This window comes from Bolinopsis microptera, unplaced genomic scaffold (genome assembly GCF_026151205.1).
Source record: "Bolinopsis microptera isolate Bmic1 unplaced genomic scaffold, MBARI_Bmic_1.0 sca139, whole genome shotgun sequence".
In the NCBI taxonomy this organism is placed as follows: domain Eukaryota; kingdom Metazoa; phylum Ctenophora; class Tentaculata; order Lobata; family Bolinopsidae; genus Bolinopsis; species Bolinopsis microptera.
The window spans coordinates 1-19,567 of NW_026971911.1; the positions used below are offsets into that span (position 1 = coordinate 1).

General features: G+C 35.6%; 1 protein-coding gene and 1 long non-coding RNA gene across 2 annotated transcripts; both read left to right on the forward strand.

Annotated features, from left to right (window-relative positions):
• Positions 1-784: 784 nt before the first annotated feature.
• On the forward strand, positions 785-3,000 carry LOC134825830 (uncharacterized). The gene is made up of 2 exons (XM_063838027.1): positions 785-2,465; positions 2,597-3,000. Exons 1-2 carry the CDS (start codon positions 864-866, stop codon positions 2,807-2,809), a joined length of 1,815 nt encoding a protein of 604 aa, XP_063694097.1. The 5' UTR covers positions 785-863; the 3' UTR covers positions 2,810-3,000.
• Positions 3,001-17,425: 14,425 nt separating this feature from the next.
• Positions 17,426-18,006, forward strand: LOC134825829 (uncharacterized). Its single transcript, XR_010161622.1, has 3 exons — positions 17,426-17,512; positions 17,682-17,718; positions 17,954-18,006. It is a non-coding gene; the product is annotated as an uncharacterized LOC134825829 (long non-coding RNA).
• The last annotated feature ends 1,561 nt before the right edge of the window (positions 18,007-19,567 follow it).

Consider the following 19,567-nt stretch of genomic DNA (forward strand, 5'->3'; position numbering starts at 1 on the left):
AATGTTTAAATTTAACACAACTTGATAAATTAACCAAAATTATTATACATAATATGACAAAAAGTCATCCGTCTATATTTTTGAGACACATCTGATCTGGCCTGGGAGCGCGCGTGGGGCGCGCATGCAATTGAACAAGTAAATTAACTTACTGTAACGCGCGGAGACATTTTCGTGCAATTTCAAACGAAGTCATTTCATTTTTGAGTGAACTTTTTTTAAAACGATGGCGGATATGAGCCATGGCTCATGTCCGCCATCGTTTTTTTTTGCGATTCAATATTAAAATGGAAAATTTAATTTGACGTCGGTTTTTTTTCCGAGTCAATTAAAAAACGATGGCGGACATGAGCCATGACATTCCGATTCAATATTAAAATGGAAAATGATTTGACGTCGGTTTTTTTTAAATCGAAAAAAAAAACGATGGCGGATATGAGCCATGACATTCCGATTCAATATTAAAATGGAAAATGATTTGACGTCGGTTTTTTTAAATCGAAAAAAACGATGGCGGATATGAGCCATGACATTCCGATTCAATATTAAAATGGAAAATGATTTGACGTCGGTTTTTTTTAAATCGAAAAAAAAACGATGGCGGATATGAGCCATGGCTCATGTCCGCCATCGTTTTTTTTCCGATTCAATGTTTTTCGAATCGAAAAAAAAACCGATGGCGGGCATGAGCCATGGCTCATGTCCGCCATCGTTTTTTTTTCCGATTCAATGTTTTTCGAATCGAAAAAAAAACGATGGCGGGCATGAGCCACCATAGTGGAGGACATGAAAACATAGAGCAGCTTCAATGTTTAAAAGTGGACAACACAATTTCATGGCCATCGAAAGAACTTGAACTAAGAATGGATGGGATACCACGGAAATCACGAAAGAGAAAAAGTGATTCAGTGAAGATGAAGCGTGACGCTAATCGGCAAAAGAAACGAATGAAAATGAAAAGCAAAGAAATAAAAACATGCAGTTGTGTAGCCAAATGTTATGAAAAGATAGATCAAGAGTTACAAATACGCCTCAGGGAATATCATTATGAACTATCAGAGAATACAGCAGCCGGCGATAACTTCTTATCGAAATATATAAATAGAAGAACAAAGAAGTTGCATAGAATAGCAGCTGGTGACAAGCGGAAGTTCACCTTGATATATAAACTCCCAACAACATCTGAACTTCCAACAACATCGGAAGATAACACAGCTGTGGTGTGTAAGGTGATGTTCTTAGAAACATTCGGCATCACTGCCAAAAAATCAAGAATCATAGTTTTTAAAAAATATGATAGAAACAGTTCTCTTTCCCACGGATTGGTTGGGAAACCCTCCAATCGCGGGACGGTTCCTGCAGTATTGAGAGCGGCAATTGAAGATCACCTGAATACCTTGCCAACTGTACCTTCACATTACCGAAGAATGTACTCTCATAAGAGGTATTTCGAGGCATCGCTAACGCTAGCCAAGCTGTTTAAACTGTTTAAAGAAAAGCATCCTGGCGTGAAAATAGGTCTAACTAGCTACAGTAACATACTTAATTCATTGAACATTGGTTTTTATAAACCTAAGAATGATCAATGCGACCAGTGTACTTCCTACAAGAATAGCTCGAAAGAAGAAATTGATCTACTACTGTACATCGAACACATTGAGAGGAAAGACATGTGTAGAAATTGTAAGGATGCTGACAAAATCAAGGCAAAGGCATGCGACAATTTCGGAGCCTACACCATCGATATGGAAGCTGTAAATTCGTGTCCAAAGGCCGCGTCAGGTGAGTTTTACTATATCACCAAGCTTGCTTGTTATAACTTATCATGTTATAACCTTGGGACTGATGAGAAGACTTGCTTCATGTGGGATCAGACACAAGCAAACCGTGGTCCAGATGAAATCGGATCGTGTCTCCTATACATTCTGAGAAATCTGCCTGAGAACATTACGGATGTCGTCATTTGGGCAGATTCATGCGGTGGTCAAAACCGCAATAAGGAAAATGCAGCAGCAATACTGCACTTCCTTAATGTGGAAGTATCCAACACAGCGCTCCATGTGAAGACTGTGCACCTGAAGTACTTTGAACGTGGACATAACGAATCTGAAGTTGATACCATACATCACATGATAGAAGCAAGTAAGAAGAACCAAGAAATATATTTACCGGACCGGTATAAGGAGATAGCAAGATCTGCCAGCACAAAAAACCCTATAAAGGTTTTTTCACTGGCATCATATGAGTATCCAGTATATGACGTCCACGCCCTTTGCAAGTCCACCATCATTAACCGCAATCGATACCGGTTTATTGATCATGAGGGCAAACCGAAGGTTAACGAAGCGTCATGGCTAAGTGCAAAGCGGCTCTCGTTTGCAAAAGGCAGTCGGGCAATGACTATCAGCACATTACCCGACCCGGAGAGAACAGATGATGATAAAGTCATTCTCACCGACAGAAAGGTAGGTTGTGTCATTTAGTTATGTATGGTTATTATGGCGCGTGATAATATATCAATGAACTTTTTACAAAGCTATACTCGCACTAATGATCATGACATCTTGGCAGTACCTGTACATTTATTCTATTGCAGGTATACGTAAGCAGCCGTGCTTCAGTAAGATCGGAGGTGGTGGATAAACCTCAACTCACAATCCTCTGCGACGATTCGACAGAGATACCTGTTTCCGAGAGGGTTATGCTTGGTCTTATTGATCTATGTGAGAAGAGGCTGATACCACAGGGGTATCATGCATTCTACAAGAGTATCACTACTATAGAAAGTGACAAGAGCGATACTGACTAAAACACATTCCATATTTCTACATTTGCAGCATTTTTATTTTACTATTTTCAATTTCATGGGACAATTATTTTATGCAATATTCATCTTAGGATGAATGTAGACACAAATTACACTTATTGAAATATTATACACCTTTTAAATTATTGGAATATTAATACAATTTAATTCTATTCATCTATTTATACTAATAATGGGATTTAAATAAATCGTGTTCACTGGTTATTGAAAATACAGCAACCTGTTATGAAATCAATAATGTGGCAAACTGAAATTAAACATAGACCATTTAAACCCATTACGGATGCATAAAATGCCTACTTCAAACGATATTAATCTACATGAGCCTCTATTCCAAGTGTTTGTCAGGAATAAACTTGAAAAGTTAAAAGGACTTATGTACACATAAGCCCTGTACCGATTCTCACATGTAAGATATTTCAATCAATTAAAAGGGCCTATGTATTGAATATTTTTTTAAAAGGGCCTATGTCAAACTTAAATCAATTATACCAATTAGTCAAAAAGAGCCAAGAACATTTTTATATTGTAGAACAGTCAATCTTTCCATTTAAGATGCATAGAAATCAAATTCAAATGCTTATCCTAGATCAAATTTCGAGAAATCGGTTTTTATGCATTATCTCAAAACAACTTTTTTTGACATAGGCCCTTTCTATATATAGGTGACGATATATACAACGGCAGTGCGGAAAAAGGGAGACAGAAACCCTAGAAGCTGCCACCCTTCTGCCCTATTTTATTTTACTCACTTTTAGTATGTTGGAGTTTTATATCTTGAAACAATTTAATTTTAATATTTAAACATTGTTCGGTATACAGAGAATTTTAGACAGTCCTGGTTGAGAATTTAGACACAAAGTTATTTTACTTCGAAGTATCCCCTTTCAAGAGTGAGAGTGCGGAAACGAAAACACATTAAATCCCCCTCAAGTCTATAGGGAAGTTAAAGACTTGGCCAACCCAGCTACAGGGAGTGTCACATATCTTCTTGACAGCAGATATATACAAGCATTCCTTGTAAAGATATAAAGATAAGTATATAATAAAGATTCCAACATACTTTATTTAAGGTTGGACAGAAATGTGATGTAGTATTTGACACCAGCGGAGAGTACAACAAACTTCTCGTGATTAATCTTATCGTAAGTTAGTTCTCATCGACACAGGGAATGAAGAAAAATTACCGGTTGGGGTTTTTGTGGAGCGACGGTATATGGTTCTTAATTGACCATTAAACAACTTATCGAGCTTAAAAAGATATGTGTCAGGGACACGTCAGACTCCAAACTTATTCTTCACATGAAATTTAATCAGGTTAAATTGTGCTGATACTTGCAAAACCGCTATACTCTAACTTCTAAGTGTTTAATATTCCGCTGCACTCCAGTACAGTTTATCACTATTATTCATAGTTTTAATATTCGTTTATTAGGTTATCGTATATTTTCAGTTAAAGTGTCAAGGACATATTGTGATTGATTGATCTAATGATATATTTGATAATATTGTGATTGAGTAATCTAATGATATCATTGATAATACATTCTAACAATTAACTTATACAGGATGTTATCTGTATCTGGAATCAGTGTGTATCATTTGTAAAAGACCATTGTAACCAACTGACATTAACATCCTCTCGTTATAAAGTAAAGATGGCACAAACTCCAATACCACACCTAACAGTGGGACAGTCTGTGAGAGAATGGAGGAGGAGATACCTGGCTGCTACAGCGACGCTGACAGAGGCTCAGAAGAAGAGCATGATACCGGCTTATGTATTCAGCAGCTATGTTCTCTTAGCCGAAACTGCGATCAAAGAAGATACCCTAGACAAAGCACTTAGTCTTTTAGAAGAATTGATAGATGGGACAGTGGGAAGAGTATCAAGTGTGAATGAGTTTTGGGACCTGAAGCCGGCATCAAGATCATATACAGACATAGTCAGTTATTTCTTCTTACTGCAAAGCGAAGCAGATATAGCCAAAATAACACCTGACATGCTACTGCTGAAGTACTTGAAAGTCATACCAGATGGAGAGCAAATCTATGATGACAACGCTGACAAATTCAAACCGGACATGGACGCAGCAGCAGTGGTGGAAATTTTTAAGATTGCGAAAGATAAATTGACTACCCTAAAGAAAAGCACAAGTACACCTCAAGTCATCAAGAAAGAGAAAGAAGATTTTGATGTATTTGTTGCAGATGAAATGCCAAGATGGGCAGAAGAACTGAGAGAGGGTTTGCACAATGTTCAAGGGATGCTGGGAATGTTTCAAGAAGAGGACGACCAAAACAATGATGGTGAGGACGAACAGATTGTTATGTACAACAAACCCAACTCACAAGCTGATGGATATAATGGCAAAGACAGAAAATGCTGGATATGCCTAGAAAACGGTCACTATGCCAACCGATGCAGCAAAAGAAAATGTGTTCGTTGTGGCAAAGAAGGACATCATGAGAAAAAATGCTATGTAAAATTGACCGAAAACAATAGCTCCAATAGCTCTAGCTCCAGCTCCAGAGGATATAATAGCAATTTATGACTATATGGCATCATCTCAGTGAACAATGTTGAGAAGGACGTGGACATACTATTTGACAGCGGAGCAGGGATATCAGTGATGAGTAAGGAACTGTTTCCTGAATTAGTATCAACCAAGTCCCATAAGGTTTATGGGATTGGAGGTGTTGAATATGCTGGAGAACCAGTTGAATGCAGGATTCTTATCAGTTCAACTTGGGAGACAAAGCATCTGGTCAAACCTCTGCCAATTCCCGACAGGGAGAATTTGTTGATTTTGGGCAGAGACTTTTTGCAACATTTTGGAACCACTGAATTTGACTGGACAAATCAGAGAGTGAGAATTGGAGAAGACTGGGTTTTCATGGTCTCCGAAGATCATACCAAAGATATCACCAGTATCATCAACAGATGTAAGATTGGTCAAGACCTGGCTGAAAATCAGAAAGAAAGCATCAAATTGTTGTTAGAAGATTTTTGCCAAGTTTTTGTCAAAAACAGCAAAGCTCCAAAGTTGTGCACCACTGAACTTCATCGTATCTTTAGTAGAGACGACCGTGTTAGTAAAGACAAGGTACGTAGAATTCCTGACAAATGGAAAAATGAAGTTAATCAACAAGTGATTGAGATGTTAAATAACGGAATTATCCGCCCTTCTAAATCTCCATACAATAGTAACCCTCTTCTCGTCACTAAACAGGACAATACTAAACGATTTGTCATAGATTTCCGTAATTTGAATAAGAATACGATCCAAGATTCTTATCCACTGCCTGACGTGAATGATATGATTGATGCTTGTTTGAACTGTAACTACTTTACCCAACTAGACCTCGCTTCAGGTTACTGGTGTTTGGAGGTACATGAAGATGATAAAAAGAAAACTTCATTCAGCGTGCCTAATGGTAAATATGAATTCAATCGTATGCCTTTTGGACTTAAAAATAGCCAAGCAACTTTCCAAAGGAATATGGATAAAATGATCAATGATCTTAAAGAGAGAGATATTGATGGAGTTGGAGCATTTAGTGATAATGTTTTCATATTTTCAGAAACATTCGAAGAACACCTCTATGCACTGACTGCAGTGTTAGAAGAGGTAGAGAGGTACAACCTGTCATTGAAACCCGAGAAGTGTGAATTTGGATTCAAAGAAATAGACTTCCTAGGATTTCATATCAGACACAATGAAGTGTTACCCAGAAAAGACAATGTTCAAAAGTTGATTGACTTCCCGATCCCTCAAACTAAAAAGCAGGTTCAAAGACTTTTAGGTATTGGTAACTTCAACAGACGTTTTGTCCCCAAATATGCAGAGATAACCAAACCTTTAACCATGATTCTATCAGATAAAGAGAAGTTTGTCTGGGGTAATAAGCAGCAACAAGCTCTAGATCAATTGATAGACAGTCTCACCAAAGCACCAGCACTAGGGTTACCAGATTTCTCAAAATGTTTCTACATTCAATCAGATGCATCAGAAATCTCAGTGGGAGGAGTCTTGTTTCAGAAAGATGATAAAGGCCGGAATATCACGCTAGGATATCATTCCAAAACCCTACAGAAATGTCAGAGAAACTGGAAGGTAACAGAATTGGAGCTATTTGCTATCAAAGAGTGCTCAAGAAAGTGGGATGTGTATTGCTCAGGCAAAGTAATATTTATTACTGACCACGAGCCGTTGAAATTCATCCGTAATCACCAAGACAACAGAGGAAAGATTGTTAGATGGTTGTTAGAGCTTGAATCAATTGATTACACTATTGAGTACATCAAAGGAGAAGATAACGAGATTGCTGATGCCCTAAGTAGAGTAGAAATCAGAGAAAATCCTGTAAGCACAGAAGCGGATGGAGACGAGTATATCTATCATACTGATGATAAAACTGACTCAAAATACTGTGATATTGAAAAGATTAAAAAGTTTCAAAAGGAGGATAAAGCACTGCGATTTGTAGTGAAAAAGCTTGAAGAACAAAAGAAAATAAATAAAGGTCCGTTCAGGAACATCAGGTTTCTTCACATTGAAGATGATGTACTGAAAAGAGGAGAAAGAATTGTCATACCAGAAAAGCTACAAAGAGAAGTTGTAGATGAACTGCATGGACAATATCACTCAGGAGCAGAAAACACAGTGATTATGGTGAAGTCAAGATTTTGGTGGAGACGGATGACTAGCCAAATCGAAAACTGGGTACGTGACTGCCAATCCTGTGCTGCCTGTAAAAGACAAAAAACTCCTAAAGCGGAACTAATAATTACACCTGCAGTTCCAAATCCAAGAGAATCGATCAGCATAGACGTGGCAAGTATGCCAATATCCCCACGAGGAAAGTGCTGTTTCCTTTTAATTGTAGACTTAGCTACAAGATTCATCTCAGTAGCAGCACTCAGTAATCAGAAAGCTGAAACTCTGAAACAGGCATTGTGGGACAAGTGGCTGTCTATATTTAGCATCCCAATAAAGCTGAGATCAGATCAAGGAGCAAACGTCAACGGCAATGTGATCAATAATTTATGCGATTACTTGGGAATTGCCAAAGAGAAATCTTCCCCATATCACCCAGAGGGAAATGGTCTAGCTGAAAGATCAATCGGATCTGTTAAATCCTTAGTTAGTGTAATATGCGAAAGCAGGAAGATATCCGTACATGATTGGGATCTTATCATCTACGAAGCAGTATTGGCCCACAACAATACAGTGAATAAATCTTTGAAATATTCACCATTCCTTTGTATGTTTGCTGACCATGCTCAATTACCTGTTGATAATTACATGGGTTTAAAAGAACATGACAAACAGAAGTTGAGTGGGAAGATCATCATGCAAAATGCTGGCATCAACTTACAGGAAGCAAAAATCCAATATAAAGAGCAGCATGACAAAAAAGCTGTTATAAACACATACTCAGTTAATCAAGAAGTGATGATGAAACGTAACTACGGAGCCAATCCTAAAATAGCTGCCAACTGGAAAAGAGGACCGTACACAATTGACAACAAGATGGGACCTTCAACCTATGCTATTAAAGGACCTAAAGGTGGCATAAAAGTCTATCATCACAACAATCTAATGCCAATACATGAACAACACGAAGCATCTAAAACCGCAAGCTATAATATGACAACGGAGCCCCAAGAAGAATTGATTGAATCTACTCCTGCTATGCCTCAAGTTAACTCTGAGCAGAACTTAGACGAAGATTTAGCATCTCGAGCAGATCCCAGTGAAGTATCACCTTTAACTAGAGCTCTGAAATTGCCTTTCAACAAAGTACAAGTGGATATGACTGCATTTAGAAACAATGTTATAAATATTCCACAAGAAGATATGGCAGCTTTTAGTGAAAACATCTCGCACCCTACTTCTCCGACTATTCAACACTCTGCTTCTCCGACTATTCAACACCCTACTTCTCCAACTACTCAACACTCTGCTTCTCCGACTATTCAACACGCTGCTTCTCCAACTACTCCACAACCTACTTCAGAAAGTACAGTTCGCTCGTCAGGTAGAATTGTGTGTAAACCAACTTTTTATGGAGTTGATGAACAAAAACAAACTGATTTCTATGATGAGAGATAAATTTAAAGTTGTATCAACTTTTAACTAATATTTATTAGATGCATTTAATGACAAATTTGATACATTTTTAACCTGATTTTAAATTTATATTGAGCTTTCAGACTTACGTGATGTTTTGTAAAACTTACGTGGCATAGAAATAACGGTTTTTCTACAGCTAGATTTTAGATCTTACGCATAAGAAAAGTACATTTTTTTAGCATTTAAAGCCGCGCATAAAAAAACGCGCATTTTATCACGCGACTTTATCGCTAAATATTTTTTTTTAAGGGGGAGTAATGTCAAGGACATATTGTGATTGATTGATCTAATGATATATTTGATAATATTGTGATTGAGTAATCTAATGATATCATTGATAATACATTCTAACAATTAACTTATACAGGATGTTATCTGTATCTGGAATCAGTGTGTATCATTTGTAAAAGACCATTGTAACCAACTGACAAAAGCAAGGACAGTAATAAAGTAATAAGCTTGCAATACCAGCACAAAGGCAGTACACTGTACAGTTAATGTAACGATAAAATAGAAATAAGAGAGCTAAGATTCTAAACATGTAACATTAATGATAGTATTCCTGTGATTATCAAAGATTCTGACGTCAATAAGTCTGATCAAACACAACTCAATCGTTTGGAATGAATATTCCATTGAGGGTAAAACAACGGTATTATTGTTAATAACACATTCAATTTGTAGATGAAATCTAAGGGGAAACAGCTCCCTCCACCTGACTTCATAGATTGGGAAGCTGAAAACGTGGCCGAACGTCAAGGAGCGCCACATATCTTCTTGACAGCAGATATGTTCAAGCATTCCTTGTAAAAATATTAATAAAGATTCCAACATACTTTGTTTAAGGTTGGACAGAAATGCGATGTAGTATTTGACACCAGCCGGGAGTACAACAAACTTCTCGTGATTAATCTTATCGTATTAGTTAGTTCTCATCGACACAGGGAATGAAGAAAAATTAACGGTTGGGGTTTTTGTGAAGCGACGGCATATGGTTCTTTTGACCATTTAACAACTTATTGAGCTTAAAAAAATACGTGTCAGGGACACGTCAGACACCAAACTTTTTCTTCACATGAAATTTAATCAGGGTACGTTTGTGCTGATACTTGCAAAACCGCTGTATTCCAAGTGTTTAATATTCCGCTGCACTCCAGTATAGTTTATCAATATTATTCGTAATTTTAATATTCGTTTATTAGGTTATCGCCTTTTTTTTCAGTTAAAGCAAGGACAGCTATAAGCGTGCGATACCAGCACAACAGCAGAACAGTTAATGTAACGGTAAAATAGAAACAAGGGAGCTAAGATTCTAAACATGTAACATTTATGTTCTTTGATAATGTAGACACACAACCAAGACAATATTATATCCCATAATACAAGAATAACAGACTTAGGATGAAGACTGGAAGGGGCTCAAGTTTAAGGAACACTCCTGTGTTAATAAGTGTCATTTAATTAAGAACTTTTTGATCAACTATTCACTCTTCAGCACGAAGTTCAAAGCCTACCAATTCGGTTTATGTGCCGAGAAAGAAGAGGGCGCGTGAACCTACAACGGAGGATATCCTCGAGAGCACCAAGAGAAACCCGACGGGACTGTACAGCTGTGAAGCTTTTGGCTGGACTGACCGGAGCATGGCCATGGCCTTAAACTCAATAGCAAGTATGTAACGAAATCAAAGACGAGGACATACCAGAAAGACTATGCAGTAATAAAGTGCTGGTGAAGGAGATAGTACGGAAAAAGTTAAGATATAACAAAGCTATCTGTATTGTGGTGACGATTTTTATAAATAATTTTAATTTAAACATTGTTTGGTAAACAGATATTTGTAGACTTGGTTAAATATAACCTTTTATTACAGACACGAGAGACAGAGTGTATATACCTTGTACCCAGGGGCCAGGGGGGGGAAATAATGGCGAATCTCGCATAGGACCTAAACAGTTGTTGTTGGACTATGAAGTGAGGAGGTAGAAGAAGAGGGGAACGAATGCAAAATGGGCAGAGATATGGACCGCACTTGAGGATAAAAGGGATAGAAGGGATAAAAGGGAATACCTAAATTCGCTAAGGATCAACATATTAGAAGAAAGAACATGGTGACTTGAATTATTTTGACTGCAGTTGATACCATGTCCCTCTACTTCCTATTGTGTACCTCCTGTACCTCCCTGGTGATGTCCACTCCTTTCCGTTGTTATGATGGCAATATCCTCTACGACTAGACTGTTCGCCGTAAGTTCTCAAGCCTTATAAACAGTTATAGATTGTGGAAGCTTCATTAGCTTCTGACATTGTATTATTATAATTATATAGTTTGATATCTTGTAACCCTATTTATTACTCTCGTTTTCGTTGTTCACACCTTAAATTGCTGCAAATAAAATACGAATCTGAAGCAAACAATGATTGCTTACAAATATTCTGCTTACTTTACTCCGTCTTAACTATGTCTGACTCCGTGTAACATGATGAAATCAGTTCTTCCAAAGATCCTCCTCCTAGTTTGAACAGTACCTTATGTCAGGTGCTTCTCCCACCCAACGCAAGATTCTTTTCAGATTTATTTCCTTTTAACTTTCTTTTAATATCTACTCTTATGGATATATTCACGTGAAACTTTCAGTTGGAAGATAATATCGTTAACGCTGTTACATTTACATATTTATATAATAAAATAAGGTTACCTTAAACAGCTCTAATAACACTGCACAGTCTACCAATTTAACAGATGTTGGTAAGTTTTACGGACCACTGTTGAAATATAGCATGATGTGACGTACCTTATACCATGTACCAGACTCGCTGACGGATTTCTTTCAGGAAATACCTCCGATATTTAAGAACACTTCTGTCAAATACGAAAATATTGGAGGTTTCATGCAGAACTTTCTAAAAGAAACAGGGCAAACATTAATTAAAGACACGAGATATTTAATTGGTAGCATGGAAAACACTCAACAAAATATTGAGAAGCTCCTCGACGGAGAAAAGATCAGTATCCCGACAATTTGGAAAGATAAAGGTCGATACATGTGTTCATTGATCCCTTTCACCGTAGCAAATCCTCATCATCAGTCATCACGCTATTATTACTTTGGTTTATTGATCACGGGTTAATCGTGACTCGGGTGTGTCAAGTTATGGAGTTAAAACCTGCGAAATGTTAAATTAAAACTTTTGCCGACAGCGTCTCAGATGATCGGCGCACGGGGGATTGAAACCCAGACCTGAAAGCGATTGCAGAAACCTCTAAACTGATAGGTAATTCGTTCTACGGGTATACCATCGTCTATCATGAACAAAGCAAAACATCGAGATGTTAAATTTCTATCCGAAGAGTTAACGCGGTGAATAATCCACGATTTATCTCATTGGAAGAACTTGACGGTTGCTACGATGTTTGAGATTATTATTTAACTTCACGTTTACTGTTTAAATCTATAAATATCCCGTTTTCCTCATTCTGTAAATAGATAAAATACAAAAAAGAATATGTTTCAGGTCACATCTAAAATACGTACTATGAAACACGATTTACCAGTCCAAATCGGGTTCTTTGTCTATCAGTTCGCCAAACTACACATGCTCAACTTCTTCTATGACGTCATCGACCGCTTCATCTCTCGAGAGGATTATAACATGTGTGAGATGGAAACAGCCGACAAATTACGAGGGTAAATTATACTTTTTATTATTATAAAGCTATTCACTCCCTTACTTTCTTAGGAAAGAGAGAGGGCTAAACACTTGCACTGTATAATATAATGCAGTGTGCAAGTAAATTAAAATGAATTCATTAATCATTTCAGAACTGTTAATCTAACCTTCTCAACAGTCTTTGCGCTGCAGATCAGCATAGTCGATACTAACCAACTTATCCACTGAGCGGGGGGAATGCAACGTCAATTAATGTCAATTAATGTCAATTAATGTCAATTAATGTCAATTAATGTCAATTAATGTCAATGTCAGTTTTGCAAAATTTTGGAATACTGACATTAATTGACACGATATTTTTCGACCAGAGATTATGTAGTTCTACCATATTTTTAGCACTTTAGAACGTTTATATCATCAATTTATTCACTACTATCACATATGGAAATGTGAAATGTGAAAAAAAATCAGATCATTAAACAATAAAACTAAAATAATACGGTTTTCCGAAATTTAATTTTCTCAAATGGGCGTGGCCATCCAAGGGCGTGGTTCTCAACATCATCAGAACTGAAAACCCACATTAAACGAAATGCCTTCATGACATTTATATTTGAATAACGAATCTTAAACAGCTAACATTACTCCTTCATACTAAAAAAGCCGATTCTAGATATTTTACCTGTATAAGAAACCAATAAAATATGGGCGTGGCCGGTGGGGACCGAAGATGGAAGATTTGGAAGCTGAAATTTTTTTTGTGGTCTTTGAACCTAAGGATCAACAGATAAGAACATACTCATAATTATTCAAGGACATTTTGTTTTTTTTAACCGGTCTAACTTACATAGACGTGAATATCTTGAATATTTATCGAATAATGATAATCTCAAATTTCAAGACAAATTAATGTCAATTAATGTCAATTAATGTCAATTAATGTCAATTAATGTCAATTAATGTCAATTAATGTCAATGTCAGTTTGGGGTTTTTATGGAATACTGACATTAATTGACGTTGCATCACCCCCCACTGAGCAGTCAAACACTTCTCTTATGCATGTATTCTATTTAGTATTATGTATATTTAACTTATTTTAAACAAACAAGTTTTTGTATTCTTCTAGAGTAAAATAAAAACCGTCAAGTAATAGATAGTGTACTCCATCTTTAAATTTCAACGGGTAAATTTAGTAAATGTTGACTTTACTCCTATTTTATTATAGTTTTATTATTACAAAGAACAGGACCGGTTCTATTGAACAATAGCCTAGCACAGAGAGATGTGATATTAAAATGGATTCAAAAGTTTCTTATTTCTTTGTTAAGTTATCTCAACGTAAAACTTGAAGCAAAGTGACAATATACCAGTTGCTATAGTAATCAGGGATCGACCATCTAACAAAGCTATATTTTTATTAAGTTCGTTACAACAGGGGCTTCGGGGTTGAACAAAGGGTCCAGGTTTATAGCAGAGAAGTGAATGACAATACACCAGCTGTTGTAGTAACCATGGATCACGGTAGATGTCACTTTAGTCAAATCTAACTTTTTGTTCCAAGATATTACATAGACTAGAGACGCACACATTTTTATTCACTTCTTGTTCATCTCTATTGGTTCCTCCAACAATCTTAAAACCCTCTTACCAGTATTATCTAATTTTAACTGATTAATCTATGTAAACTATTGAGAAACTTTAGTTATCCATTTTCTCATACCCTTAACCATTTGTTCAACTTTAGAAAGATTATGTACGTAACCGGAAAGATAGAATTCTTGGCATCTCCAGGCAAGGATTTAAAGACAGCACTTACCATTATGCTCAACGATGACACGGTAGAAGACTTTACAGTTTACAACCAGATCATACCGCAAATGTTAAAAGTAAGTACTGTAGCTTAGCTCGTTACTTACATTAAAAGTATTGAAATACCCGTACCCCTGATAATAAAAGATATTATATCTGTAAACGAATTCACTAAACTACCACATTTATTAGTATTGTCATATACGATCTTTCGATGGTAACATGGTATTGGTAGAAAGACTGTGCGTTCTTGATGATGAGTTCAAAATAGTTAGTCAACATCTCCACCGATCGAAGATATATTTTTATTAGCTTAGGTATTTCAATACTAATCTTTTAGGAGACTGATAGAGTACGAATACAAATCAGAGAAAATGTGTCTGCAAACCATGGTGGCAGAAAGTTCAAAAATATCGTTGGTATTGCCATCCTGGACAACCAAGTAGAGGATACCCCGAAAAAAAGAAAGGTACATTTTTAAAGATTTCAATATAAATGAATTTGCTATTTCACTTTTTTAGCATCATTTAATTAAAAAAATGTATAAGAATTAAAGAGTGTATTTATATTTATGATCTTAATTCACAATTGAAGATAACCATGGTTTTAGTGTATGTTTGCTTCCTTGGACGGGGTATTTCAGGTATTTGATTTGCTACTAACAATCTGTTAAAATAGTGATAAGGAAATTTTCAAATCCAAAAGAAGTGGTTTAACAAGGAAAAAATATAGATAAATAGAAACTGTACAGTACTACCCTGTATCAGGATGATTGATTGAGTGATTGATTAGGGTCTATATAGGGATCACTATAATGTTGAAAATTGTTGTTTTATATCTTATTAATTTCAATTAACTTTAAGAACTTTCAGTAGTTTAAAACCACAAATCAATAACAAGAGTGATTGAAATTTAAAATTTAGATAGAAGACATATTGCATTTTAGTTGAATTATGACGTGATTTAAGAACGTAATTATCCATGTTATATATAACACTCAGCTCTATATAACATTACATAAACTCTCTTAAATTCTAGAATGTCGACTTACTTGCCAACTCCCAAACTGTTGAAAAAGAGAAGATGTCTGTTGAACATACGGAATAAAGATGACAAATCATTCCTTTATTGTATTGTGGCTGCTTTGAAAAGACCTGATAGAAACCCAACACGACCTGGATTCTATAAGCGTTATGTCAAGAAACTAATCACGACAGGTAAGTAAGAGATATTTACCCTCTGTAGCACACATTTTGCTATTGCACACATTTTCCGACACTTGTAAAAATTTCACGGATTTTCGACACTTGTAAAAATTTCACGGATTTTCGATACTTGTAAAAATTTCGAGCAATTTCATCACTTGTAAAAATTTGTATTGAAGATGAATATCACAGAGGTTTTGTTATTGGGATCATGAGATTACTTGCTGTACATAGTTATTTGGTTACCAGAGCTTTTAAAAATTCCTTGAGCGCGGTAAGTGTTAACTATGGAACAGGACACACTGACACAGATGGTTTGATCGTGACCTGTCTAGAACCATTAGGGTCGGTTCATTCAAGCATGCATTTAAGTGACCGCTCTGACTTAAATAAAGTACTTTAAATAAAAAGAGATAGATGCAAAATATACTGGAATTTTACCATTGGTCGACCACTAGGCGAGGTAGCCGTCCATTGGTTGTAAGTCATGTGACTATTGTTGGTGATCAGGGTGAACTGCACTATCAAGTACATTAATTGTTAGTATTGTAGGCAAATTCCATTACTTGCTAGTATTCAAGATAGAGACAAGCATTAAGTCAAGCTACGAGAGCCGTCCAGTGGACTATTGAGCCCTTAATGTACTTGACAATGCAGCGGCTTGCCTGCATCGCTCAAGGGACAAACAACATGCAATGACGTTTGTTTTCATGGTAACGGTCTGACTATATCAAGCCGGAGAACGCTGCGGGAAATCAGATTGAATCAGTTCGTTTCGCAGAAGTTTGTAATCAATCAGTTCTTGATTGATAAATCTACTCAACTCGTTCCTCCACAGGTTCTATTTTATCTTAAAAAGATACACAGTTCGTTCTTTAGTCTTGTGATACATAGTTCGCTCTTCAGTTTGCTATTTTGATTCTAATTCAAGTTGCATGCTAACTTATCATAAATAGCAGGGGCTCGTATTATACAATAATATTTAAACTTTTTTAACCCAACTTGAGAGTCTAAATTTTGAATTCTAAAATTCATATTTCTTATCTAATTTTTTAAATTTTATGTTTAGTAAGCATTATGGAACCGGGACAACTGAACACCGAGACAAATGTTGAACAACATTCTTAAAACTCACTGACACATACCAACACCTTGAGCTAGTATTAATTGTTTTAAGCTTTTTATACGTAAAAAATTCGAGCATTTTTAACACTAGCATTTTCCGATACTTTCAAGAATCTATAATAGAGAAAACAGTCAGCCCTAACTAATATTGAGTTATTTTCATGTTTCTTATATTGATTTAATGTTTCCTTAGATGACCTGGTTATTAATGTTTTAAACTATCTGCTTTTTATTAATTTTTTCACATTAAAATCTTACTCAGCTATGATTGTTGAAGGTGTACTGACCTTCATTGGGAGTTCATGTAAAGGAAGGGTAAAAATCGTTGTGAAAACGAAAGATAAGGAGACGGACTATCTTGTCTGGTCATCGATTATCCCCGATGAGTTGAAGGTTTGTAGTTTGCCATACAAAAGGATCAAATTTTAACGGTTTTTAAAAAATATTTCAGTTCAAAACAGTTATAGTGTAAAGTAGGAGATTGAAAATCTGACATCTGCTCGTAAAATTACTATTAATGACAAATTCACCATATGAAATTTTTGTGACACAAATTTTCAATTTGCAATTTATTTTTGTGTAATAGAAAATAATATCAAACAGATAAATAGTAAGATAAATATAAAGACTCTCGAGAAGACTGTAAACGGCAAATCTTACACGAATGTTGTTGGGTTGAGCGTCATTACACCAACAGTACAACAGTCAACCCCAGCTGCAAAACACCGTAAAAGAGTGAGTCTATTTTAAAGAAATCAATATATTTCTACAGTTTATACTTTTGAACATATAATTTGTGCATGCACCACCGTGTAAATTCAAAAATCTTCACATGTCATTGCTGTATTACACAGTGATTTTAATTTGTTAAGTTACATCGTATGTCAATTTGAAAATTTTCCAGATAGCTAAACGACCTACCGCCACTACAAGAGACCCAGGTAAAAACAAAACCCCTCCATTTTAGATTTGGAAGACCTTCTTAGAAATGATACATATTTAGTTTTTATTAAAATTTCAAAACATTGTAATCGAATGCTATACAAATAGAAATTTGATCAGTGTATAAAATTATACCTACGAGCTAGCTCACTCTATAGTTTAATGTTTAAGAATAATTAGAAATGATTTAAATTTTGGAATTGGTTCATCTAATATGAAAAATTTTCATTTCAGATGCAGATGAGGACACAGGACCAACCACCAGCGCAGCCAGTCCCAAAAAAGTGAGATTATTTTCCTAGAATCTAAGATATGTATTTCTAACTTTAAATCTACAAGTTTTGATAAGCATACATCACCATGTAAATTCAAATGAATATTCCATTGATCTGTTAGTCACTGAGGATCAAAGCCCTATTCATTCCTGTGATTATCAAAGATCCTGGTCAATAAGTCTTATCAAACACAACTCAATCGTTTGGAATGAATATTCCGTTGAGGATAAAACAACGATATTATTGTTAATAACACATTCAATTTGTAGGTGAAATCTAGGGGGAAGCAGCTCCCCCCACCTGCAGACTTCATAGATTGGGCAGCCTTGTTAGATGTAAGTAATTTAAAATCCTAACAACTCTGTTTAGTAATATTAGCTGGTTAATGAGATAGAGTTATTTAAAAAAATTAAATATATATATATATATTTTGTAGCTGTACTCCTACACATTAAAAGTCGGTGTTGATTAGATCTTCGAAATAAGTCTTTGCATCATTTTATTAAACATCGTTATCTGAGATAAAATTGTTCTAAAAGCAACTGGAATATTCACAAATCTTTAAAATAACTTACAAACTAGGAAAGGAAAACAAGTCTTAGGAAGACGTACAAAACTATGTGACTTAAAACGGTACAAAACTAAAATATACTGAGTAATAAATAATAATCAAACGAAAAGAATGGCTGCGTACATTTTATCTAATCTATTAAAGATTAGTTTCTCGGAAAAAGCTAGATTTCTCTGAATCAAGCAGTAAAAATATATAAATAGTAATGAATATAACACGTCTCTGATAGCAATATTGTAAACTAAACACGGGTTAATAGGCTGAGATCATGTCAAATAAAATAAATAAACTAAACACTAAGCTCCAGCGGATTTAAAAAGGATGTGGTTACTATCGAGGGTGTTCATACCCCCATAACGCTCAAGGGTTTTCAATTGGGTCTGGTAGAACCCCTCTCTAGCTTCCATGGCCTTTTCCCTATCTGCTTGACTTATTTCAGGTTTAAATTCAAGAGCGTCCACTATAATAACAGAAAGGTGCGTACTAAGTGAAGATATATATATATATATATTTGTCTGTTTAAAGTGTGCTGTGTGAGCTATTTGCTTTGTTTTGTAATTTACGATTAACTCTGCTAATTTCATAGTGTCGCTTTGTCAGCAATTTTTGTGCAATTTTCTGAAATTCGTAATTATTTGCCCTTTATTATTTGATTAAGAGTTATTCTTGAAAACTGTGAGGAAATTTTTTGATAAACTGTTTTTCAAATCAATACTTAACGTTTCAGTTGATAAATATGACAACTAAACAGCAAGAGATATCAGAATCAAATGAGACTGATAAGATCGTTATACGAGAAATAAAGCCACTTTTACCTCGGGAGATATGGGAGATAATATTCTACCTGATTCCAATCAGAGATAAGTTGACATGCAGCAAGCTTATTATAGAATTCAGAGACTTTTATCAAGAATTATTCACAAACTATGAGAAGTATGTTGACAGCTTCAGAGACTTTAAAGTTGAAAAAGCGTCGCTTAATGGACTGAACTTATACCAGAT